This window comes from Schistocerca serialis, chromosome 6, assembly GCF_023864345.2.
Source record: "Schistocerca serialis cubense isolate TAMUIC-IGC-003099 chromosome 6, iqSchSeri2.2, whole genome shotgun sequence".
NCBI classification, from domain to species: domain Eukaryota; kingdom Metazoa; phylum Arthropoda; class Insecta; order Orthoptera; family Acrididae; genus Schistocerca; species Schistocerca serialis.
This window is the reverse complement of record NC_064643.1, coordinates 214,754,561-214,779,551: the sequence shown is the minus strand read 5'-3', so window position 1 is coordinate 214,779,551 and position 24,991 is coordinate 214,754,561. Positions and strand designations below refer to the sequence as shown.

The following is a 24,991-nucleotide window of genomic DNA, read 5'->3' as shown; positions in this document are numbered from 1 at the left end:
TGTGACAGATCGCTCGGTCCTGCAGTGCTGAACTTATTTTACGTTACATCTAGATATGTACACCACAAGTCACACTGCGGCGTGTACCGTAGGGTACTTCGTGTACCACTGTTACTTCCCCTTTTTCCAGTTGCAGTAGTGAACGGTTTGCGTGAAAAACAATTGATGGTAAGCCTCCATGTTGGATAGGATCTCTCTAATTTTGCCCTCTATGTCTTTTCTCGTGACGGATGTAGGAGGAAGCAATACATTGGTCGACTCTGCTAGGAATGTAAGCTCTAAGAACTTTAACAGTAATTCACACCGTGATGCAGAGCGCTTCTCTTTCAGCGTCTACCACTACAGTTGGCTGAGCATCTCCACGATGCTTTAGCGTTTACTAGATGAATCAGTAACGAAAAGTGCTGTTCTGCTTTGGGTCTTCTCTACTTCCTCTATCAATCTTGTGGTACAGATCCCAAACTGACGAGCAGTATTCAAGTAATGGTCAAAGAAGGGTTTTTTTAAGTTACCTCCTTTGTTGGTGGAGTATATTTAGTGAATATTCTTCCAATAAGTCTCAGTCTGGCACCTGTCTTAAATGCAATTAGTTTTTTGTGGACGTTCCACTTTAAATCTCTTTGTTCACATGTTTCTTGATTTTTTATTGATGTAACTGCTTCCAGTGATTGTTCTGCAATCCTGTAATCACATAGTAACAGGTCTTTACGCCTATCTTTATGCCCGTTTACGCACATATGTTCCATTTGTTTGTTATGAGGGCCAATTGCCACTCCTTGCACCGAACGTCGATCCTCTAATACTTTGCATGTCCTCCTCCATTTCGCTTCAGTTTACTAGAATTGCGGCTTCTCTGTACACAACGGCACGATCTGTAAAAAGGCTCATGGAACGTGTATGGTGGGGCGTTTAGACCTGTTTTTCTTTCCTTTTTTTGTCTCGAAAGGGGACATCCAATGGCACCAAACTCGACCATCCTGCCCCATCACCAAGTGTCGGGAGGGGGTCAGCGTAAAAATCTTCAGTATGAACCCCAATTTTTATTGTTGATTCGGATTCTCCTGAAAATAAACCTCACTTTTGTGTGGAACAACTTTATCGTTGCGTCATGGATGGCGCTCGACAAAAATCAAAATAGGTTACAAACCGCTGAAAAGTGATAGGAGAACGTTCGATATGTTAACCATTGTCTGCGATACATTTTGTACGATTCAAATAACCGTCTATAATGCACGGACGGCGAACAGGCGTCGCAGTCTGTGGTCAGACTCTCGCCGTAGGTACACCGCCTCTAGCCGCAAGGATGCAGTTCCATTGCGTCGCGCGCGGCTGTGGCTGTACCACAACCGACGGACAAGGAAACGGCGGCGCGAAGCGGTCGCAGTCCACTTTTCTCCAAACGTTCGAACCGCAAACATCTCTCCCTACGTATGCACCGATGCTGACAATTGCAGAGAGAGTTGCTGCCGTTCCTTCGCATTTTCCCTCAAGTTGGTGTGTAGAAAGAGGTCGTCGACGGTACGCGAACCTGTTCCCTGAGAGGTATATTTCTTCTGCAGCGACATTCCGCAGTATTATCCAATTATTTACTGCAACTGCAATTGTTCACCCACACGTAGAATCTATCCACAGCCTGCGACGAACGAAAATGGCGCAGTGAATATTTCAGCTGTAACTGCTGCTTATCCTCACAATAGTTCGCGGCAAAGGTGCACAAATTTCGGGCACCGTCATTTCTCTAACTATAGTGCAGGAAGTTTGCACAGAGTAAGTCGATTCTATTAAGCTGCCATTATCAAATACCAGTCAAAAATTCCATATGGATCACTGTCATGTAAGCAGCAAATTTCGTGGTGCAGCAATGTAGTGCACCTGAGCTCCGAGCTCCCACATCACACATCCATGTTTTCCACAGTTTGAGCTGGTGCAATGCCCACCAGCGTATCCTGTTAGCGTCGCGGTCATTGGAGACAGAATACAAGATCAGACAGTTTCAACGATTAGGAGAGAAACTGGCTGTGCCCTTTGAAACGAACAAGCCCAGCTTTTGCCTGGAGTGATTTAGGGAAATCAGGGAAAACCTAAATTTGGATGGCAGCACACCAATTTGCACTGTCGTCCTCCTAACTGTGGGTCCAGTGTGCTAAACAGTGGATCACCTCACTCGGTAGCAGAGGGGAGAGAGGGGGGAGTAACAGAGTGACATTCATGAGAGGGAGAGAGTAGAGGGTACGTGACCTTGAGGCGAAAAATGTGAACTAGATGGCGAAGGAAAGGGTGACGGGAAGAGGGAAAGAGTGGCCTCTGTCTGTGCTGTAAACTACCTTCATCCACTACTGACATATAGGTACATAAATTTACATATACACTCTGCAAGCCACAGCACAGTTCAGCAGTGCACGGGGGAGGAACTGTGGAAGAAAGTCGTGGTGTAGGAGAGGGAAGGTGGATTTCACCCTTTTCATATCGTTTCTCAGAATTATAGGCATTATCTTGCATTTATCCACACGTAAAGAATGCTGATTCACTGCACAAGTGGAAATTTTGTTCAAGTCTTTCTGCATTTCCTTACGATCATCTAAGTATGATTCCTTTCAGTAGAGAAAAGCATGATCAGAGAACAATATTACAGTGCTCCTCATCTTATGTGTTAAACCGTTTATCTATATTGAGAATATGAACATCAACAAAAGCAAAACGAGAATAATGGAATGTAGTCGAATTAAATTGGGTGATGCTGTGGGAACTAGATTAGGAAATGAGACGCTTAAAGTAGTAAAGGAGTTTTGCTATTTGGGGAGCAAAATAGTTGATGATGGTCGAAGTAGAGAGGATATAAAATGTAGACTGGCAATGGCAAGCATTTCTGAGGAAGAGAAATTTGTTAACATCGAGTATAGATGTAAGTGTCAGGAAGTCGTTTCTGAAAGTATTTGTATGGAGTGTAACCATGTATGTAAGTGAAACATGGACGATAACTAGTTTAGACAAGAAGGGAATAGAAACTTTCGAAATGTGGTGCTACAGAAGAATGCTGAAGATTAGATGGGTAGATCACATAACTAATGAGGAGATATTGAATAGAATTGGAGAGAAGAGAAATTTGTGGCACAACTTGAATAGAAGAAGTGATCGATTGGTAGGGCATATTCTGAGACATCAAGGGATCACCAATTTAGTATTGGAGGGCAGCGTGGAGGGTAAAAATCGCAGAGGGAGACCAAGAGATGAATACACTAAACAGATTCAGAAGGATGTAGGTTGCAGTAGGTACTGGCAGATGAAAAAGCTTGCACAGGATAGAGTAGCATGGAGAGCTGCATCCAACCAGTCTCTGGACAAGACCACAACAACAACAACAACAACAACATACTGAGAATATCGGAGGTCCTATTACGCTTTCTTGGGTCATACTCTTTTTTTTAAATTATTTCTGAAGAACTTTCTCCGTCTAGTACAACATACTACGTTCTATTGATCAAATATTTCTCGAACCAGTCACATACACCAAGGTGACAAAAGTCATGGCATATCTCCTAATATCGTGTCTGAGCTCCTTTCGCCCGGCGTAGTGCAGCAGCTCTACGTGGCATTGACTCAACAGGTCGTCAGAAGTCCCTTGCAGAAATACTGATCCATGCTGCGTCTTTAGCGATCCGTAATTTCATCCCTGTTGCTGGTGCATGATTTGGTGCATGAACAGATCTCTCGATCGTGTCTCGTAAATGTTCGATGAGATTCATGTCGAGCTATCTGGAATGTCCAGAATGTTCTTCAAACCAGTCAATGTGGAGCATTTTCATCCGTAAAAATTTCGTCGTCGTCTGGGAATGTGGAGTCTGTGAGTGGTTGCAAATGGTCTCCAAGTAGCGGAACATAAGCATCTCCAGTCGATGATGAAGTCGGTTCAGATGAACAGAAGAACCAGTCCATTCCATGTAAACACAGCCACCAGTCACTTGCACAGTGCCTTGTTGACAACTGGATCCATGGCTTTTTGGGGTCTGTGCCATACTCGAACCCTACCATCAACTCTTACCAACTGAAATCCGGACTCATCTGACCAATCCAACGTGTCTAGGGTCGAATGGATGTGGTCACGAGCTCAGGAGAGGCGCTGCAGGCAATATCGTGCTGTCACCAAAGATACTCGCGTCGGTCGTCTGCTACCATAGCCCATTAAAGGCAAATTTCGACACACTATCCTAACAGATGTGTTCGTCGTACGTACCACATTGATTTTTGCGGTTATTTCACCAAGTGTTGCTTGTCTGTAAATTTGGAAATTTGTGGTAAGGTCTTATGGGACCAAACTGCTGAGGTCATCGGTCCCTAAGTTTACGCACTACTTAATATAACTTAAGCTAACTTACACTAAGGACAACACACACACCCATGCCCGAGGGAGGACTCGAACCTCCGAGAGGGGGAAACGCACGGGCCGTGACAAGGCGCCCCTAGACCGCGCGGCTACCCCGCCTGGCTGTGTTGATTGTCTATTAGCGCTGACAACTCTATTCAAACGGCGCTGCTCACGGTCGTTAAGCGAATGCCGTTGGCCACTGTGTTGTACGTGATGAAGAGAGGTAATGTCTGAAATTTGGTATTCCCGGCGTACTCTTGACACTGTAGATATCGGAACATTGAATTCTGTAAATATTTCCGAAATGGAATGTTCCACGTGTCTAGCGCCAGTTACCATTCGGCGTTCAGATTTCTGTTGATTCCCATCGTGTGTCCACAATCACGTCGGAACCATTTTCACACGAATCTCCTGAGTATAAATGACAGCTCCGTCAATGCACTGCCCTTTTATACCTTGGCCCGCATCTCGTGGTCGTGCGGTAGCGTTCTCGCTTCCCACGCCCGGGTTCCCGGGTTCGATTCCCGGCGGGGTCAGGGATTTTCTCTGCCTTGTGATGGCTGGGTGTTGTGTGCTGTCCTTAGGTTAGTTAGGTTTAAGTAGTTCTAAGTTCTAGGGGACTTATGACCACAGCAGTTGAGTCCCATAGTGCTCAGAGCCATTTGAACCATTTTTTTATACCTTGTGTACGTGATACTACCGTCATTTGTATATGTGCATATCGCTATTCCATGGCTTTTGACAATGTATTTGCGAAGGTACTCCGTATGATTGTATGTTGGTTAGTAGTCAGGCATGTGGTGCAGTGTGGGACGCTTTTCGAAAATCTAGGAAGGCGGGATCTTCCCGTTCAACTGCATCTATCGTTTACGAAAAGTGGTATATGCACAAAGCTAGCTGTGTGTTCAATACACTTACCTAAATGTTGTCAGCAGTTTTGGATTGATGGCGCTTATAAGGAAATTGATTGTGGCCAGCACGTTAGCCTCGAAGACACGGCGCCCCCACTGTCTGAAGGGGTCGTCAGGGTTGCGCTGACAGTCCACCTCGATGCCGAAGGCGACGGACGCGATGACGTCAGTGGCGTAGCGGGCGGCCACCTCGCGCATCTCCACCACCTCCCCCGCGTCCGCCGGGCCCTGCAGCACTTCTGCCATCTCACGGCCGCACGCCGCCATCGTCTGGAAAATCAGTCTAAAGCTGCTCATTGTGCTCCATTATCCTCGTTCCGATCGTTTCGGTCTTCTCGCTCTACAGTAAAAGACAATCACAATTTGTTGAACGATTTCATAAGGCTGTGTAGAACTGCTTCAATACTTAATTTGTAGTTGTATACAGATTTTATACGGCGATTTACAGAGATTCCTATGTTGCCACGCGTTAGTAATACAGGGTGAATCTGTAATGTTTGCAAATGTAACATTCATGGGACATCAGTTATAAAAATTCCGCTGAGCCATTCCAGTTAAGTACTGATACATGTTTGTGTAATTACATTTTGCGTGTGTGCTTCATCTGTTTCGTACTGTTTCGTATCCATCACGAGAGACGACAAAGTTGTTCGAGCCGGCTATGGGCATCGCTTCGTCAGATGTAGCTGGGCAGACCTGCAATCCGACCGGTGACCTGCGAGCTCCTACGAAGTTGTAAGACATTCGCGTGCTATTTCTTCGATTAAAATCGAAGTATAATGAAACGTAAACATGTTGTAAACGCTGTTGTATCTGAGCTAGTGAGAAAATCATTTAAAGTTATTCTCCGAATTCGTCCTATGATGCGTAATGATTGAAGATGGTTTTTGAACAGAACTAATGTGGAGATTCGAAGCACTGACCACATATAATGAAATAATAATATTTTGTTTCGAAAGACTTCGAGAGTTAATTTTCACAAGGTCAGGATGAAGTTTGAAGAGAAGATCCTCATACTGACATCTTACAGGAGATACGAACATTCTGAAGCACGAGTTATTACGAGCGCGAAACATAAAACAACAACTCTGACTTTATCGAATGTTCGTTACTTGTTTTTGGATATTTTCCTGGCTATGAAAGGTTTCAGTGACGTGTTACGGGTATAATGACTAAACGTCAGTCTCTTCAAGTGTGTTATCGCGTAATAACATACATAGCTACGAAATCAGTGGTCGAAGTTTTATCGTTGCTACTTTGACGTGGCTTCAGTAAAAGGATCTGATAATAGACTCCAGGTTTCCTAAGTACTAGTAAGGATTCATAGTCAAATAACACAGACAAACATTGAAGAGCATTAATAACTACACTCCTGGAAATGGAAAAAAGAACACATTGACACCGGTGTGTCAGACCCACCATACTTGCTCCGGACACTGCGAGAGGGCTATACAAGCAATGATCACACGCACGGCACAGCGGACACACCAGGAACCGCGGTGTTGGCCGTCGAATGGCGCTAGCTGCGCAGCATTTGTGCACCGCCGCCGTCAGTGTCAGCCAGTTTGCCGTGGCATACGGAGCTCCATCGCAGTCTTTAACACTGGTAGCATGCCGCGACAGCGTGGACGTGAACCGGATGTGCAGTTGACGGACTTTGAGCGAGGGCGTATAGTGGGCATGCGGGAGGCCGGGTGGACGTACCGCCGAATTGCTCAACACGTGGGGCGTGAGGTCTCCACAGTACATCGATGTTGTCGCCAGTGGTCGGCGGAAGGTGCACGTGCCCGTCGACCTGGGACCGGACCGCAGCGACGCACGGATGCACGCCAAGACCGTAGGATCCTACGCAGTGCCGTAGGGGACCGCACCGCCACTTCCCAGCAAATTAGGGACACTGTTGCTCCTGGGGTATCGGCGAGGACCATTCGCAACCGTCTCCATGAAGCTGGGCTACGGTCCCGCACACCGTTAGGCCGTCTTCCGCTCACGCCCCAACATTGTGCAGCCCGCCTCCAGTGGTGTCGCGACAGGCGTGAATGGAGGGACGAATGGAGACGTGTCGTCTTCAGCGATGAGAGTCGCTTCTGCCTTGGTGCCAATGATGGTCGTATGCGTGTTTGGCGCCGTGCAGGTGAGCGCCACAATCAGGACTGCATACGACCGAGGCACACAGGGCCAACACCCGGCATCATGGTGTGGGGAGCGATCTCCTACACTGGCCGTACACCACTGGTGACCGTCGAGGGGACACTGAATAGTGCACGGTACATCCAAACCGCCATCGAACCCATCGTTCTACCATTCCTAGACCGGCAAGGGAACTTGCTGTTCCAACAGGACAATGCACGTCCGCATGTATCCCGTGCCACCCAACGTGCTCTAGAAGGTGTAAGTCAACTACCCTGGCCAGCAAGATCTCCGGATCTGTCCCCCATTGAGCGTGTTTGGGACTGGATGAAGCGTCGTCTCACGCGGTCTGCACGTCCAGCACGAACGCTGGTCCAACTGAGGCGCCAGGTGGAAATGGCATGGCAAGCCGTTCCACAGGACTACATCCAGCATTTCTACGATCGTCTCCATGGGAGAATAGCAGCCTGCATTGCTGCGAAAGGTGGATATACACTGTACTAGTGCCAACATTGTGCATGCTCTGTTGCCTGTGTCTATGTGCCTGTGGTTCTGTCAGTGTGATCATGTGATGTATCTGACCCAAGGAATGTGTCAATAAAGTTTCCCCTTCCTGGGACAATGAATTCACGGTGTTCTTATTTCAATTTCCAGGAGTGTATTTATGAAGATGTGTTGATGACTCATAACGTCATCACTGTCTAACTTTGTCACATAAATACATTTTTAAGCGATTCTAAGGGATGATAAGGCAAACACATGCTTCACTTTATATCTAAAACGTAGCATGATTAATAACTGAAGTGGTACGATGCCCGTAAATGGAAGTTAATTTACGTTTTGACAGAACCAGGATATTAGCAAAGAGACTATAATCAATAATCCATAACTTCTAATGTTTTTCAAACATTCACAGATACAATCCAAGAATTTTAACGCGCATTTTGCATCCATAGCGTTTTCTTATTGCATTTAGTTCGCAAAAATAAACTGCAGCACACTGATTTTAGGAGGATACGATCATGAAGTGGAGGAGGACTGCTTTTTATACGACCACTTGCGACTGGCGAGAATTAGGTCTCATCATTATTAAAATAAGGATAATTACGAGTCCTTATCCACTAGGCAAATTTGTCGCAAGTAGGTACGAACCTGAAGCTGTATTTGAAAGAGTGGACACCCTCACTACGTCGAGAAGACTTCTAAATTTTTTCAGAAATATTTTCTGAATGGTTTGGTATGAGGCATCAGAAGTCTCCAATGGCTCGTTGCAGAGTAATAACGTAATTATGACTTACTCGATTTGTTACCCCAGTTACCACTGAATCTGTGAAAATACTTTCCCAATAGTGAAAAATCCTGTAATATGCAATCACCAAAACACGTAACACAAAATAAGGAAGACTCCAGTTTGTGGCAGGCGCCAATGTACAGATGCAAAAGTATTCAGCACAACACTGTTGTGCCGCTTTTAGATAGCATTCGGTCAACTTATAAAGACTGATTACGTGCTGATTTTATAAACTATAACGGATGATTGAGAGGGTTAAATGTATCAGTTGAGGTCAGGGACCGTGATCAGGAAAGTGAAGTCGAAAGTTATTAGTGAAAATTGCTGTCATACCTCTAACAGCGGATTTGTTCTTCTGTAAGTTCTTTGCTTTCCATATTTTTGGAGAAGGTAATATGGACTAAAACAAGACAAAAATGTTCAGCAAATATGGGCTCTAAAATGGATACCTTAAGGACTATGAGCACTTGTTCATCTTTGCTACTGTGAACCGCATCTCTTCTACTGAATAAGTGCTCATAGATTCCAAGGTATCCACTTAAAACGCCGACGTGTACTCGACTTGAGCACTTGTTCATCTTTGATACCGTGGAAAAATTTTTCTTCTTTTGGCCCATACGACCTCCTCCCAAAATCTGAAAAGCAAAGAGATTGCAGTAGAAGAGGACCACTTTCGGACATATCAGAACGATTTTCACTGATAACTTTCGTCATTTCTGGAGCAGAGTCCTCTAGCTCAGATTGATACATTTATCCTTCAGACACAAGGAAATTAAAAATATTAGCTGCCAATGGACATTGATTTACATCAGCAGGGCAAGTTGAAAATTTTTAATGGACCAGGACTCGAAGCCGGGTCTCATGGTTACTAGTCAGATGCGCTTATCACTATGCCATCCGAACACAGCGGTCACCACAACCGTACGGACTACCCTAGCACGCCCCACGGCCATGCCCAAACTCTCAACTTACGCGATACACTACTGATGAAGTGCGCCTGTACGTTAGCCTCGTTACTCAAGGCATTTCGCCGATTCCCGTGGGAGTTCGAGTTTCGTGTGCTTCTGCACTGAAGGAATCATTGGCCGTCATCGCCGTAATTATATACGTTGTGCCTGATTTCCGGAAATGTCCAAAAGAACAGACGCCACGTATACAACATTTACCCATCGCAATTATTCCTGATAGACTGTAACATCATCACGGAATCACCCTGTACATAACTCCCAATATCTCATCAGTAAATCTATACATACTGTTGCGTAACACTGTCATCGTACTACTAATACTGGCAGAAAAGCCAACCAGAAATAAAAACGAGCACTAATGATGTCTCTGAATCATTGTTGAAACTGGTCGCGAAAGTATTTGCTCTATGTGTCGGCTTGTAGAAGTGAAGTGTAGAACAAGCTACAACATGACTTATACACTCCTGGAAATTGAAATAAGAACACCATGAATTCATTGTCCCAGGAAGGGGAAACTTTATTGACACATTCCTGGGGTCAGATACATCACATGATCACACTGACAGAACCACAGGCACATAGACACAGGCAACAGAGCATGCACAATGTTGGCACTAGTACAGTGTATATCCACCTTTCGCAGCAATGCAGGCTGCTATTCTCCCATGGAGACGATCGTAGAGATGCTGGATGTAGTCCTGTGGAACGGCTTGCCATGCCATTTCCACCTGGCGCCTCAGTTGGACCAGCGTTCGTGCTGGACGTGCAGACCGCGTGAGACGACGCTTCATCCAGTCCCAAACATGCTCAATGGGGGACAGATCCGGAGATCTTGCTGGCCAGGGTAGTTGACTTACACCTTCTAGAGCACGTTGGGTGGCACGGGATACATGCGGACGTGCATTGTCCTGTTGGAACAGCAAGTTCCCTTGCCGGTCTAGGAATGGTAGAACGATGGGTTCGATGACGGTTTGGATGTACCGTGCACTATTCAGTGTCCCCTCGACGATCACCAGTGGTGTACGGCCAGTGTAGGAGATCGCTCCCCACACCATGATGCCGGGTGTTGGCCCTGTGTGCCTCGGTCGTATGCAGTCCTGATTGTGGCGCTCAGCTGCACTGCGCCAAACACGCATACGACCATCATTGGCACCAAGGCAGAAGCGACTCTCATCGCTGAAGACGACACGTCTCCATTCGTCCCTCCATTCACGCCTGTCGCGACACCACTGGAGGCGGGCTGCACGATGTTGGGGCGTGAGCGGAAGACGGCCTAACGGTGTGCGGGACCGTAGCCCAGCTTCATGGAGACGGTTGCGAATGGTCCTCGCCGATACCCCAGGAGCAACAGTGTCCCTAATTTGCTGGGAAGTGGCGGTGCGGTCCCCTACGGCACTGCGTAGGATCCTACGGTCTTGGCGTGCATCCGTGCGTCGCTGCGGTCCGGTCCCAGGTCGACGGGCACGTGCACCTTCCGCCGACCACTGGCGACAACATCGATGTACTGTGGAGACCTCACGCCCCACGTGTTGAGCAATTCGGCGGTACGTCCACCCGGCCTCCCGCATGCCCACTATACGCCCTCGCTCAAAGTCCGTCAACTGCACATACGGTTCACGTCCACGCTGTCGCGGCATGCTACCAGTGTTAAAGACTGCGATGGAGCTCCGTATGCCACGGCAAACTGGCTGACACTGACGGCGGCGGTGCACAAATGCTGCGCAGCTAGCGCCATTCGACGGCCAACACCGCGGCTCCTGGTGTGTCCGCAGTGCCGTGCGTGTGATCATTGCTTGTACAGCCCTCTCGCAGTGTCCGGAGCAAGTATGGTGGGTCTGACACACCGGTGTCAATGTGTTCTTTTTTCCATTTCCAGGAGTGTATGTTAAAGAACATATAAATATGGTGACTATTTATCGGTGGCACAGGTGTTTTGTTGAGATTAACAATACAACATGTGACTGCAAATACTCAGGAACTTTCCACGTGCCTGTTGACATAAAAATCATAGAAAGTGGTTTTAACATGTCTCAGAAGTTTAAATTATATTAGATTTACCTTCAGATTCAGAGATCCGTACGTAAGGTATCCTCTAGGATGATGAACATGTAAATGAAAACGAAACTACAAAACACATGTTAAAAAACATGGGCTCATATTTCTTATACAGACACTATATGAAATGGTCCTCAAGAATGTGGAATAATCAAAAACCTGAGAAATATTTTCATTTTCAACTTAATAACAAACCTGTCACAAATAAATAAATGTAATTACAGTGAAATGCATTACATGATTTTGAGCCTACTGTAGCCTGCAGCTTCAAACAAAAGGCACTTTAGAAGACTTAGTTACACACATCGTATTTTTGCACTGCAGGTGTGCAATAGTAAAATATTACTGTTATTGTTGTTAATACATATGTTAATTAGTTCTACTAACAAAACTATCAAAGGAGTATAAGGAATTAGCCACCAACATATCCTCTTTATTGCTCTTAAACTACACTTTTTTTAATAGCAATAGCTTCTATGTTGGCAGACAAGTTATTGAAAATGACGGCTCCTGTCTACGGACTTCTCTCCTGACCATGGTAACTTTAAAACTTTGAATAAATTATTTACATTTCTAGTAATGGTTCAATGGATTGAACAGTTGGTTTGAAAAAGAGATACATCATCGCAAATATCATTAAGAAATATATATACTGGAAAGCAATAGTTGATGTCCCCATTTATTTGAACAGGGTGTGAGTGGGTACACAGGAAGCTAAACTTGCATTGGAAAAACTACACGAAATCTCACAGAAAACGGGGCTACAAATCTCCTACGAGAAAACACAGTACATGGAAAACAAAACTGTAGATAATCTCCCCATTACTACTCAATACGGGAAAGTGCCACAAGTTGCCCACTGTAGATATCTGGGAGAGAGGATCCAACCATCAGGACTGAACTCAATAGCCAATAAAGATACAATCTCCAGATTACAAAAAGCATATAAGCTCACTTGGAATCACTATAATATTCTGTCAATGCAAAACTAAGGTATTACTACACAGTAGTCCTACCAGGAGCACTTTATGCTGTAGGAACTACATTGATTTATGGTAATATTAAGATCAGAGAGATTGAAAACCAAGAAAGAAAAATTCTGAGGAAAATATATGGACCAGTGTTTCAGGAAGGAATTTGGATGAAGAGGCCAACTAGAGAGATTTACAAAGACATAGAAACAATAACAGACAAAATTAGAAAGAGGATGAAATTTTATGGACATATCAGCAGGATGAATAAAAGCAGGCAACACAACACTCAGACCCCGAGCGCAGAATGTCTCCGACACGGTCGGGAATCAAACCCAGGCCTCTCGCATAACACTCCCCCTTGCCGACCATTTTTTTCCGTAATTTTTGTTTTTCTGCATGATAAGTGGCAGCGATCTCTCTGAGCATCCATGCAAGTGAATTCTGGGTATTACCATCAAATGCAACAAATACTACACTAATAAAATGACTTGTTTGTTGCTACACCACTTGAGAGACGTGCCAGAAGCGATCAGTATCGCAAACAGCATAAATGTTTCACACTCAACAATGGCTAACGGAGTCCCTACTAGATTCTCTTCAGAACTTAATTTACTTCTGACCATAATCTGGAGCAAATCCCTTGAAAACAGAGCTCTTCCCAGCGAATGAAACAGAACACATATCATACCTATCTACAAAAAAAAAAAAAAAAAAAAGGCAAGCTACGGGAGTTCAAAAGGATGTTCAATCGTAAAAACTTACGAGGAACAAAATAACTGTGTTCGCGCAAACCGGCATTGATTTCCAAAATACGAATCATCCTAGTCAATTCTCCCCATACATCACTACTATTACACACTTATACATAACTACTGTTACACAGAATTATAAAAAATTGTCCCATACATTGTACAGGCACTCCGTCTCAAGGCCACAAGTGGCCCAGCAGGGCCATCCGACCGCCATGTCATCCTCAGATGAGGATGCAGGTAGGAGGGGCGTGTGTTCAGCACACCACTCTCCCAGTCGTTATGATGGTTTTCTGTAACTGGAGCCGCTAGTATTCGATCGAATAGCTCCTCAATTGGCATCACAAGGCTAAGTGCACCCTGAAAAATGGCAACAGCGCATGGTGACCCAGATGGTCACCCAGCCAAGTGCCAGCTACGCCAGACAGTGTTGAACTTCGGTGATCTTATGGGAACCGGTGTATCCACTGCACCAAAGCCATTGTCATACATTGTGAATGCATGGTGAATGCCTTTGGGACAATTATGATAAGTTGACATAGTGATTACTATTACAGCATATACTACTGTGGTGAAATGATGGTTGGTTGACAATGAGTGACATCCATTGCTCCAAATATTATTGGGTGACCATTAGCAACCCATCAACTGACCATTATTGGCTCAATAGTATTTGTGGAAATAGAAGTCACCATTTCAGCTGATCATCACTGCCCCAGTGGTATATGGAGTAATGGCTGTCATCATATTTCAAATGACCATAGTTGCCTCAAGTTAGTATTTACCATGACTTCAGTGTCAACTGATCATCACTGCTTCAATAGGATCCACCATGTGTTTGTAAAGTACTGGGCAATTTGTTAAAATTTCGTGTAATGGTGGTGATGTATGGGGTTATCTGTCAAATTTTTTGAAAAATAGCGATATATGGTGCATTCTGTTACTATTTTGCAGTAACAAGACAACATATGTGGCAATTTGATACAATTTTACTGGAAAGCAGTGATGTATAGAGAGTGAACTGTCATGTAGTCTTCACTATACAACAGCATGAGTTAGTGTTATTAGCAGATACTGCATGATCAAGTTAATGTCCTAGTATGGAGTCACTAAAATATTTGCATTATCAAGAGAAGATGACAAATGTTTTTACATGAAACATTTTGTTATCATTTATTGGCTCAACAGTATTTGTGATACTAACAGTCACCATATAAGCTGATCACTGCCATAACAGTAAATGGGATAATGGAAGTCACCATATTTCCGCTGACCACAGTTGCCCCTCATTAGTATTTACCATGCCTTCAAGATTTCGGTAGCCACCATGTCAACTGATCATCATTACCTCAATATTATCCATCATGTGTTTGTGAAATACGGGGAAATTTGTTACAGTTTCGTGTAACAGTGGTGATGATGGGGTTATCGGGTGAATTTTGCTGTAAAATAGCGATATATGGTGCAGTATTTTACAATTTTGCTGTAACAAGACAATATATGGGGCAATTTGTTACAATTTTACTGGAAAACAGTGATGTATAGAGAGAACTGTTCCTATAGTCTCCACTGTAAATCAGTGTAAGTTAGCATTATTAGCAGATAATGCAAGATCGAGTTAATTTCCTAACATGCAGTCACTATAATAGTTGCAGTGTCAAAAGAAGATGGCAAATGTTTTTATATGGAGCATTTTGTTACCATTTTGCTGTAAAATGGTGATGGTGGACCAGTTTGATACAATTTTGTTTGGGCTTATATGTAACCAAGCATACTATTTGTGATCCAGTGCTGATGGCTAGTGTAAAGATATAGCACAACAGTGGCAGCTTCTGGTGTTCCAATACTGTTACAAGGTCCACTGTCAAATTATGCCTCATAAACTCTCAAGCTTCTGGTGTAAGATTCCCACACCAGCACAAGAGGCTCCAACCAATATGTGATGTGCCCATCACCTGGCTCAAGTGAGTGTTATATTTTAGTTGAACTGAGAGCGTTTTTGACAAAAAATCCGACCATCGTTGGGCTAATTTACAATAATTTCATGTAATGTAGTAATGTATGAAGCATTTTGTTAGAATTTTGCTTTAGCATGACGATGTATGGAGTAATTTGTTAGAATTTTCCTATATCGATATTTATAGCGAATTTTGTTAGTCTGCTGTAGTATGGTGTTGTATGGAGACAATGTGGCACGGAATCTCCATTGTGTTACAGCTAATTTAGCATTAACAGAAGATGACAATATTTTGTGTTGCAAATAAATTTAATACCATAGTTTGGTGATCATTATAATGTTTGACTGACTCTGATGTCGATTTTAGCCAAACTAAGATGAATCTTTGAGAAATAATATAAACAATTTACATGTGGAATGACATTGTTTACTTTGGCACAAAGATGAAACTACTCTCATTGATAAGTACACTTTAAGCTGTAAGTTAGATAAGCAGTAGAGAGTGTATGTTTTGCAACGTTATAGAACAATCATTTATATACTTTGATAGATAATGCAGATAAGTCTGGGTTCCCTAACACATGCTATAAAGATCAAACTAAGCTCATATACAGGTGCAGCTTAACACATATGTTTCATCAGTAGTAACGGCTAGTTATAATTAAACTTTCCCTATTTAACATGGTATAACACGGAAACTAATTACTGTACGAGGCCCAAACTTGTAAACTTTGCAAATGCGAGTAAGTTACGTACAAAAAGCTGTATATTGTTTTTTGATTCTCCTGACAAATGACAGATTTGTTATTTGGAACGTTTGACAACTCCACTCTTCAAAATAATTAGCTATATGAAATAATATAGTACTATTATGCTAATATTACGTGACCTAGTAAAGTAATCAAAAAAGTTTTTGCGACACTACTCTTTAGTGGGGTAGCAGTTGCTCAATAGAATTTTTTTTAACTCAGTCTTAAAATTTGCTGCGTTACATAAAAGACATTTAATAAGCTCTTAATGATTGCTGAATGAATGTGCACATGAATAATATGATTCCAAATGTTGAACTCTTGATGTCTCTGTAGGGTACTTTGTACATTCTGTAGAAAAAAAAAGAATACTTACGGTGAAAATTTACATCAAGTGAACATACAATGGTGAGCCAAAACATTATGACCACCTGCTTAATAGGCTATTTGTCCAATTTTTGAAGGAAATATATCACTGATTCAGGGTATCACGAATACGACAGTTTGTTTGTAGGTTTGTGGAGGTGTGAGGCATTAGATATCTACGAACAGGTCATTTAATTCGCGTAAATAACGGGACGCTGATTTGCGTACGCGGTGAAAGCGCCCGATAGCGACCCAGATGGGTTTCATAAGGTTTAAATCAGGCGAATTAGGTCGCCAAGACATCAACGTGAGTTCACCATAGTGTTCCTCAAAGCATTGTAGCACTATAGCACGGACAGTTTTACTGCAGAAAGATGACATCGCGGTCGGGGGAAAAAAAAAAATCAAGCATGGAGGGATGCAAGTGGTTCACAGCTGTCAGCGTGTATTCGATTACTATCACAGAGCCCACGCAAGAGCAGGAGAATGTCTCCCGTAGCACAATACTGCTCCCACAAGCTTGCGTCCGTGATACGCTGCTCGTTTCAAGCCGCAGTTCACCTCAAGGACGGCATTTGTGGTGACGACTGTCGATCTAGTGTTCCAAAACTGTGATTCACCTGAAGAGCCGACACGTTTCCATTGATCGACGGTCGAATACCAATGGTTCCGCTCCCAGTGCAATCGTAATTGACGATATCGTTGGATCAACATGTGAACACCTAGCGGTGGTCTTCTACGGAGCTCCACGTTCAATGTCCTATGAACTGTGTGCTCCGAAACACTTGTGCGTGCACCAGCATTGTGCTCTTTCGGCAGGGATACCACAGACCACCATATACCCTACTTTTACACAGAAGGCCACGACCTGTGAAGAGTTGTGAGACGTCCAATCACTGAGCGCCTAGTGGTAATTTCACTGTCCTTCTACTTCTTTCCGTGGATGCTCACGACAGCATCACGTGAAGATTCGACCAGCTTCTCCGTTTCCGAGACATTCGTTCACGGACTTTGCTTAATAATAGTCTACAAAGTCGTTTATTCCAGTGGATTTCCCCATTTGCTGCCCATACCTTTGCTAGAGCGATCCCCCATGCGTCTCTGCTGCGCTTACGTACATTTCACAGCCTTTCTCGTGTCCTCAACTTCATTAGGTGACATCCAGCCTCGCGATGAGCAGTGGTCATAATGTTTTGGCTCATCAGTGTACCTTGGCAGGATGTCCCACAACTATCACTAAACAAAATTCATGTATCTTCTATATTCTCAAAATATTATGCTTTTGGCTTCCCCTAATAAATCAGATGGTATAACTTGTTTTTTTAAATCCCTCCAAATCCTGGAACGCCATGCTCTCCACCTCGCCTACCGCATCCGTCTCCCCTCCCCCACACGGATCCTGTATGATCTCATCCCCTTCCCCCACCTCCTCCTTTTCCTTGAAAGGATACGGATCCTGTACACCTACCGTAAACTTGATCTTCCTCACCCGCTCATCTCCCCGCTCCTCTCCCACCCCTGCCCGCTGCCGCGCCTGTATTCCCACGTCCCGCCCGGTCTCCATCTCTCCACCCTCCTTACCCTCTCCCAAGGTGGCTTCCGCCAGCTCCCTCTCCCTGATGATGCCCTCCTCCCCTCCATCTACCCCTCCTACCAACTTTGATCCTCACAACCTCCTCCTGTACTTACTCCTCTGGGCACCCTCCCTCCCTTCTCTCCCTTTTCCCTCCCTCCTCCTTTTCTCGTCCCTCGTCCCCCGGGCCTCCCCTCCCCTGTCCCTATCCTCCTGTCCCCGTCTCCTAAGCCGTGGCATCCTCTTTTCCTCCCCTCTCCCCCTCCTCACCCCTGTTCCCCTCTTGGCAGGTCCCCGGACTCGCACACGCTCAGTGGACATTCGCGCGCCGGAGATCACCGCCATCAGTGTATCGTGTGTGCCGTCATGTTTAGTGTTCAGTTTCGCCGTCACGCTCCATTGTTCACCAGTGACATCGTCTTCTTCAGTGTTTGTGCGTCGGGTCTCCAGTTCATAGTGTGGATTGTCATCAAGTGTGAACGGCTTCTTGTGCTTTTATATTCTTGTGTCTCCTATTTTTTTCCCGCCGTTTTTCTAAGTGATGTCTCTTCTTTGTTTATCTCCATGTACTCTCTTCGGCTGAAGAGCGGCGTATTGTGCTGCTGCCAGCCTACCTGGTTGTTCAGGTATCAAAATTACAATAAAGTAAAAAAAAAAAAAAAAAAAAAAAACCTTGTTTTTTCTGTAGAATATCTAAATCATCGAGAGAAAGGACGAAAGGACGGAAACTGCTCATCTTATGGAATATACAGTGTGGTCCATTCATAGTGACAGGGCCAAATATCTCATGAAATAAGCATCAAAAGAAAAAACTACAAAGAACGAAACTCGTCTAGTTAGAAGGGGGAAACCAGATGGCGCTATGGTTGGCCCGCTAGATGGCGCTGCCATAGATCAAACGGATATCAACTGCGTTTTTTTAAATAGGAACCCCCATTTTTTATTACATATTCGTGTAGTAGGTAAAGAAATATGAATGTTTTAGTTGGACCACTTTTTTCGCTTTGTGGTAGATGGCGTTGTAATAGTCACAAACGTATAAATCCGTGGTATCACGTAAAATTCCGCCAGTACGGACGGTATTTGCTTCGTGTTAAAATGGACCGTTTACCAATTGCGGAAAAGGTCGACATCGTGTTGATGTATGGCTATTCTGATCAAAATTCCCAAAATTCTCAACTGGCGTGGCAGGCCGGAGTGGCCGTGCGGATCTAGGCGCTACAGTCTGGAACCGAGCGACCACTACGGTCGCAGGTTCGAATCCTGCCTCGGGCATGAATGTGTGTGATGTCCCTAAGTTAGTTATGTTTAATTAGTTCTAAGTTCTAGGCGACTGATGACCTCAGAAGTTAAGACGCATAGTGCTCAGAGCCATTTGAACCATTTCTTAACCCAACGGGCGTGTGCTATGTATGCTTCTCGGTACCCTGGACATCATCCAAGTGTCCGGACCGTTCGCCGGATAGTTACGTTATTTAAGGAAACAGGAAGTGTTCAGCCACATGTGAAATGTCAACCACGACCTGCAACAAATGATGATGCCCAAGTAGGTGTTGTAGCTGCTGTCGCGGCTAATCCGCACATCAGTAACAGGCAAATTGCGCGAGAATCGGGAATCTCTAAAACGTCGGTGTTGAAAATGCTACATCAACATCGACTGCACCCGTACCATATTTCTATGAACCAGGAATTGAGTGGCGACGACTTTGAACGTCGTGTACAGTTCTGCCACTGGGCACAAGAGAAATTACGGGACGATGATAGATTTTTGCACGCGTTCTATTTAGCGACGAAACATCATTCACCAACAGCGGTAAAGTAAAGCGGCATAATATGCGCTGTTGGGCAACGGAAAATCCACGATGGCTGCGACAAGTGGAACATCAGCGACCTTGGCGGGTTAATGTATGGTGAGGCATTATGGGAGGAAGGACAATTGGCCCCCATTTTATCGATGGCAATTTAATGGTGCAATGCATGCTGATTTCCTACGTAATGTTCTACCGATGTTACTACAAGATGTTTCACTGCATGACAGAATGGCGATGTACCTCTAACATGATGGATGTCCGGCACATAGCTCACATGCGGCTGGAGCGGTATTGTATTTTAATTTTAAAAAAACCTACCTGTTACCGACAATTCGTCTAAAATTGTGAACGATATATTTGTGACTATTACAACGCCATCTGTCACAAAGCGAAAAAAGTGGTCAAACTAAAACATTCATATTTCTTTACGTACTACACGAATATGTAATAAAAAGTGGGGATTCCCACTTTAAAAAACGCAGTTGATATCCGTTTGACCTATGGCAGCGCCATCTAGCGGGCCAACCATAACGCCATCTGGTTTCCCCCTTCAAGCCAGACAAGTTTCGTTCTTTGTAGGTTTTTGTTTGACGCTTATTTCGTGAGGTATTTGGCCCCGTCGCGATCAATGGACCAACCTGTAATTATACCAGAAAGAACAAACGTCCCACGATAGAACCCCTTGGAACTATATCATCGTTCATAGACTCGGAATACTTACCTAAGTTACAAAATATTCCTTAAAATAACTTGAGATTTAGTGGAAAAGTGTTAAAATTACAGGACGTCATATTGTGGGGAGGTAGAGTAGAAGGACGATAAGGAGGATGGAAGGGTTTGCGTGGCGATATGCACTACCATTGAGCCATGTATGAACTTCTTGCCAATCCTTGCTCACAGGTAGAATATAACTATTATCGTTTCGATATCACGGGCTTAAATTTATATTTACATAGCGTCTCGCACAATAGAAGCCTCGTGTATAAAAACGCAAAAGCCAAGGGTAAATCACTCGGACCATACACGGCATTTTCATACATATGGTATCAGACCTACCTAAAACGGTGTAACAGTCTTTTGTCATTCACCAAACGACTCACCACATTGCCAGAACACTCCGACACTTTACCAGCTCGCGCGCTGTTTGACTCACCTGGAACATCATCTTCATTTTCCCCGATGTGAACGTCGGTGTCAGCTTTACACGTAACCGCCGCCACTTGCTGCCTCCTAACAAGAAGAGATGTTTGCCCAGAGGTTCGTTTTCGTCCACTCTTATTCCCCTGTCGTGGAAAGTCCCAAAATCCTTCACAAGAACGTCACGGATGAAATCAGGGTCCACTGTCACCAAAGTTGGTTGGGTGACGATGTATATTCCCCCGAATCGTTTACCTAAAAGAAATATGATACTGTATTCCATATGTGTGTGTATTTATGGGGGTGGGGGTGGGGGGGTGGGGGGGAAGGAGGGCTAGGGTTCATTCACTGTTTTAATGACAATTTTCTACCTCTTCAGGTTACGGAAGTCGGGAAATAATTCTTTCCAGATCACTGTTAGAGCAATGTGACAATCTGTGCACTCTATTGAATGAATGTGTAGGAAGATTAAATTTATAGGTTGACTATTAAATAGAAGATTACAGCAGTCAACCGCTTTTTACAATTCAACTTATTTATTTAAACAGTTTTACATTAGATTTCGCCTTTTCTCTTCCCAACTGACGTAATTTCCTTGGGGTGATGGTGCCCTACAACCAAAACATGTGAGACAACATCTTTTTAACTGTAAGTGTGCTTCACACCGATTTTAAGTGATGTAAACAAAATATTATTATAATTTAAGGGAAGTTGTTTCGGTTACTTACGATGAAGAATTCGCGCCATTATGTTCCAGTGCAGACTGCTTATCATATCTTGCAGCAGCGAAAACTGTATAGTGTAACCGAACATCTTCCCTTTAATAATAATAATTTGTTTACATCACTTAAAATTGCTGTAGGGCACAATTACAGTTAAAACGACGATGTCTCATATCTTGTTTTGGTTGTAGGGCACCACCACCCCAAGGAAATTTCGTTAGTTGGGGAAACAAAAAGTGAAATCTAATTTAAGAAGTGAACTAGGCGTCTGAAGCTGAACCTGTCGGTTCGAAACCGGTAATGGCGCTGTTTAAATAAATAAATAGCATTGCAAAAAGTGGCTGGCTGCTGTAATCTTCTATGTAAGAGTCAAACTATATTTTTATACACAACCGCGGGCTCAAAATGTCAGTTTTTGAGAAAATAAGATTAAATTTAATATTCCGTCGGCACCGAGTTCTTTCGATTCCCTACAGCGGTACATCAGTTCATTACTGATGAAAAATGAACGAAGTAATGAACCACAACTGCGAGTATCTGAAGCCTTGAGAGGATCTCAAAGCATGAGGTTCCTCTGCTCATGTTTTGACCTGTCTCTCTGCTCTTCTGTGTTACCTGATACTATCTCAAAAATGTTCAAATGTGTGTGAAATCTTATGGGACTTCACTGCTAAGGTCATCAGCCCCTAAGCTTACACACTACTTAACCTAAATTATTTTAAGGACAAACACACACAACCATGCCCGAGGGAGGACTCGAACCTCCGCCGGGACCAGCCGCACAGTCCATGACTGCAGCGCTCTGACTGCTCGGCTAATCCCGCGCGGCGATCTTGGGGTTTTCTACGTCATTAAGGCTTCCAGGTACGTAAGTTACTACCACCGGGGTACCTAAATCGACGCTTTACAGATACGGTACCAGCACCTACGGATGCGAAAAATCGACCGTTTCAGCCGATACCGGTATTTTAGTTCTGAAGAGCTATTATTTTTCGGTATTTGTTTGGTCTCGGTCATAATAGGTTTATTTGATTTTTTATTAATGACAGGGTAAAAAACTGGTATATCAATTTGCCACAGCAGCCGTGCTAAAAATCTTTTTAAATAATTTTTTAAAGTGAGTAATGTTTACTCCTAAAATTGGTACTACTTTGAAATATTGGACTATTATAGAAATTGGGAAACGTGATCAGCAGTATTTTAACAACGAGGCATAGAATTAGAAACTAGCAACACAGACGTAACATTCGGTACATATTTGCAAACAGAATGTACCTGTTACCTTGTGGCGTGGCCTATTAGTTGGTACGCGTGTATTCTTAAGTGCAGAGTGCAAGACTTGCCCCCACCTGGTCTATTCGGTAGTTCGTCGCTGTCCGTCTCAGAGATCAGTTGTACTGCAGAATGATACCATCCACAGTTCGAAAGTATTTTACGAAGCGCGGTAGCAATGAAGTGCTTTAAAAAATTAAAAGCGGGAGGAGGCACAAGGAACCAGTGATATCGCAGAAGGAGAAAACAAATACAAACAATGATGTACATAATTATAGTACCAGAAGGAAAAATGACATTCAGTACCCCACATTAAGGCAGTCTTTAGCACAAAAGGGGTGAACAATGCTGCAGCTAAAAGTTTCGGTCACTTATCCAGTGATATAAAATGTCTGACAGACAGCAAGGTAAACATTGAAAACAAACTGAAAAAGTTTCTCCTTGACAATTCCTCCTATATCGTAGAAGAATTTCTATAAATGTAATGCGTTGAAGATGGTGGGTAGGAATTACTAGCTTAAATCTGCATATTTAATAATAAAAATAATAACAAAACAAAGACATAAAACTTACAAATGTTCAGCATGTAGCTAGATTTGCAAATTAACTTGTGATGTTAACATAAACTGACAAGTCCCACATCATTACGATTTATCGCGCAAATGATCCATAGAACATGGAACTAAATAACCACCAAAGATCCAAAAAGAAGGTGAATTTGATTGGTACAGGTACATGTTATTCAGGTGATACAAATTTAGGAAAATAACTGAATCCTTCATGTTGATGATTGCTAAAAGATGAAAAACAGATATCATCGAAAAGTGACGATGCAGGGTAGTCATCAACTTGTTGCCTTTCGCTTTCGCTGTCGCCTCGCCCGTCTCCTCCTCACATTCGCCATCTTTACTGGAGAAAACAACCGATTTCTGCCACAGCCTCAGTCCCATATACCAGATCGTGATTTCTACTGCTTCACCTTCATTAGGAACTGAAAGTAATAGCAATAAAAAAAACCTAAAATGGGTTATTTCAGAAACCGGTTATTTTGAGCGGTTGTACCGGTCAGGTTAACTGGAAACGATAAGATCCAGAATAACCGAAAACCGGTTGCTTTAGCGATAACCGCCACCCCTATCGGTACCGAGGACATTGTAGAACACGCCACTAAAATCATTCAGAAGACTGGTGACGTGTCCATTGAAACGCCTCCTGTCAAATCCGACAGACGTCAAATCACATGCTGGAAAAAGAAATTCCGTTCAGCTATCAGGGACCGACGGCTCTACATAGGTTCCACTGCGATCCATCTGGAGAGAAATCGGCAGCATTTCCAATAGCTAAGCAAAAGCTCGGGGCATTATCACAGTGAGCCGAGCAGCTGCCACAGTAATTCTGAAATCCGTTAATAATTTCATACTATCATTGGCACCGAGCGAGGTGGCGCAGTGGTTAGCACACTGGATTCGCATTCGGGAGGACGACGGTTCAGACCCACGCCCGGCCATCCTGATTTTGAGTTTCCGTTATTTCCCTAAATCGCTTCAGGCAAATGCCGGAATGGTTGCTACGAAAGGACACGGATGATTTCCTTCCCCATCCTTCCTCACCCGATGGGACCCATGACTTCGCTGTTTGGTTCCTCCCCCAGATCAATCAACCAACCAACCATCATTGGCGATAACTGAATCAATGAGGTTAATTATTGGAAAAAGTAATGCACCTGCTGGAGCTCTCATCACTACTCCTGAAACTTCAGCCAGGTTGACGGCGAAATACTTTCGCCAAACAATACCCAATGGCGTTCCAACGAAGACAGAAATTAGCCGATAGCTCTGGTTGGATCTAAACTCATGCGAGTCTGAAGAGTAAAACCGCTCGTTTAGTAAACGGGAATTACAGAATATCGTATCCGTGGTCTGCAAGACTGCAGTGGGGTCAGGTAACTGTAGTCTGAAATATT

The 24,991-nt window shown here is 43.9% G+C and overlaps 1 protein-coding gene across 1 annotated transcript in view; it reads right to left on the bottom strand.

The window, feature by feature from the left end:
- The window catches only part of LOC126484200 (cytochrome P450 6k1-like), a 135,570-nt gene that overhangs the window by 85,668 nt on the left and 24,911 nt on the right, over positions 1-24,991 (bottom strand). The window contains exons 3-4 of the mRNA XM_050107612.1: positions 21,051-21,289; positions 5,282-5,544 (exon numbers count right to left, since the gene is read on the bottom strand). Coding sequence (XP_049963569.1) covers positions 5,282-5,544; positions 21,051-21,289 — 502 coding nt within the window. The remainder of the gene's footprint in view (positions 1-5,281; positions 5,545-21,050; positions 21,290-24,991) is intronic.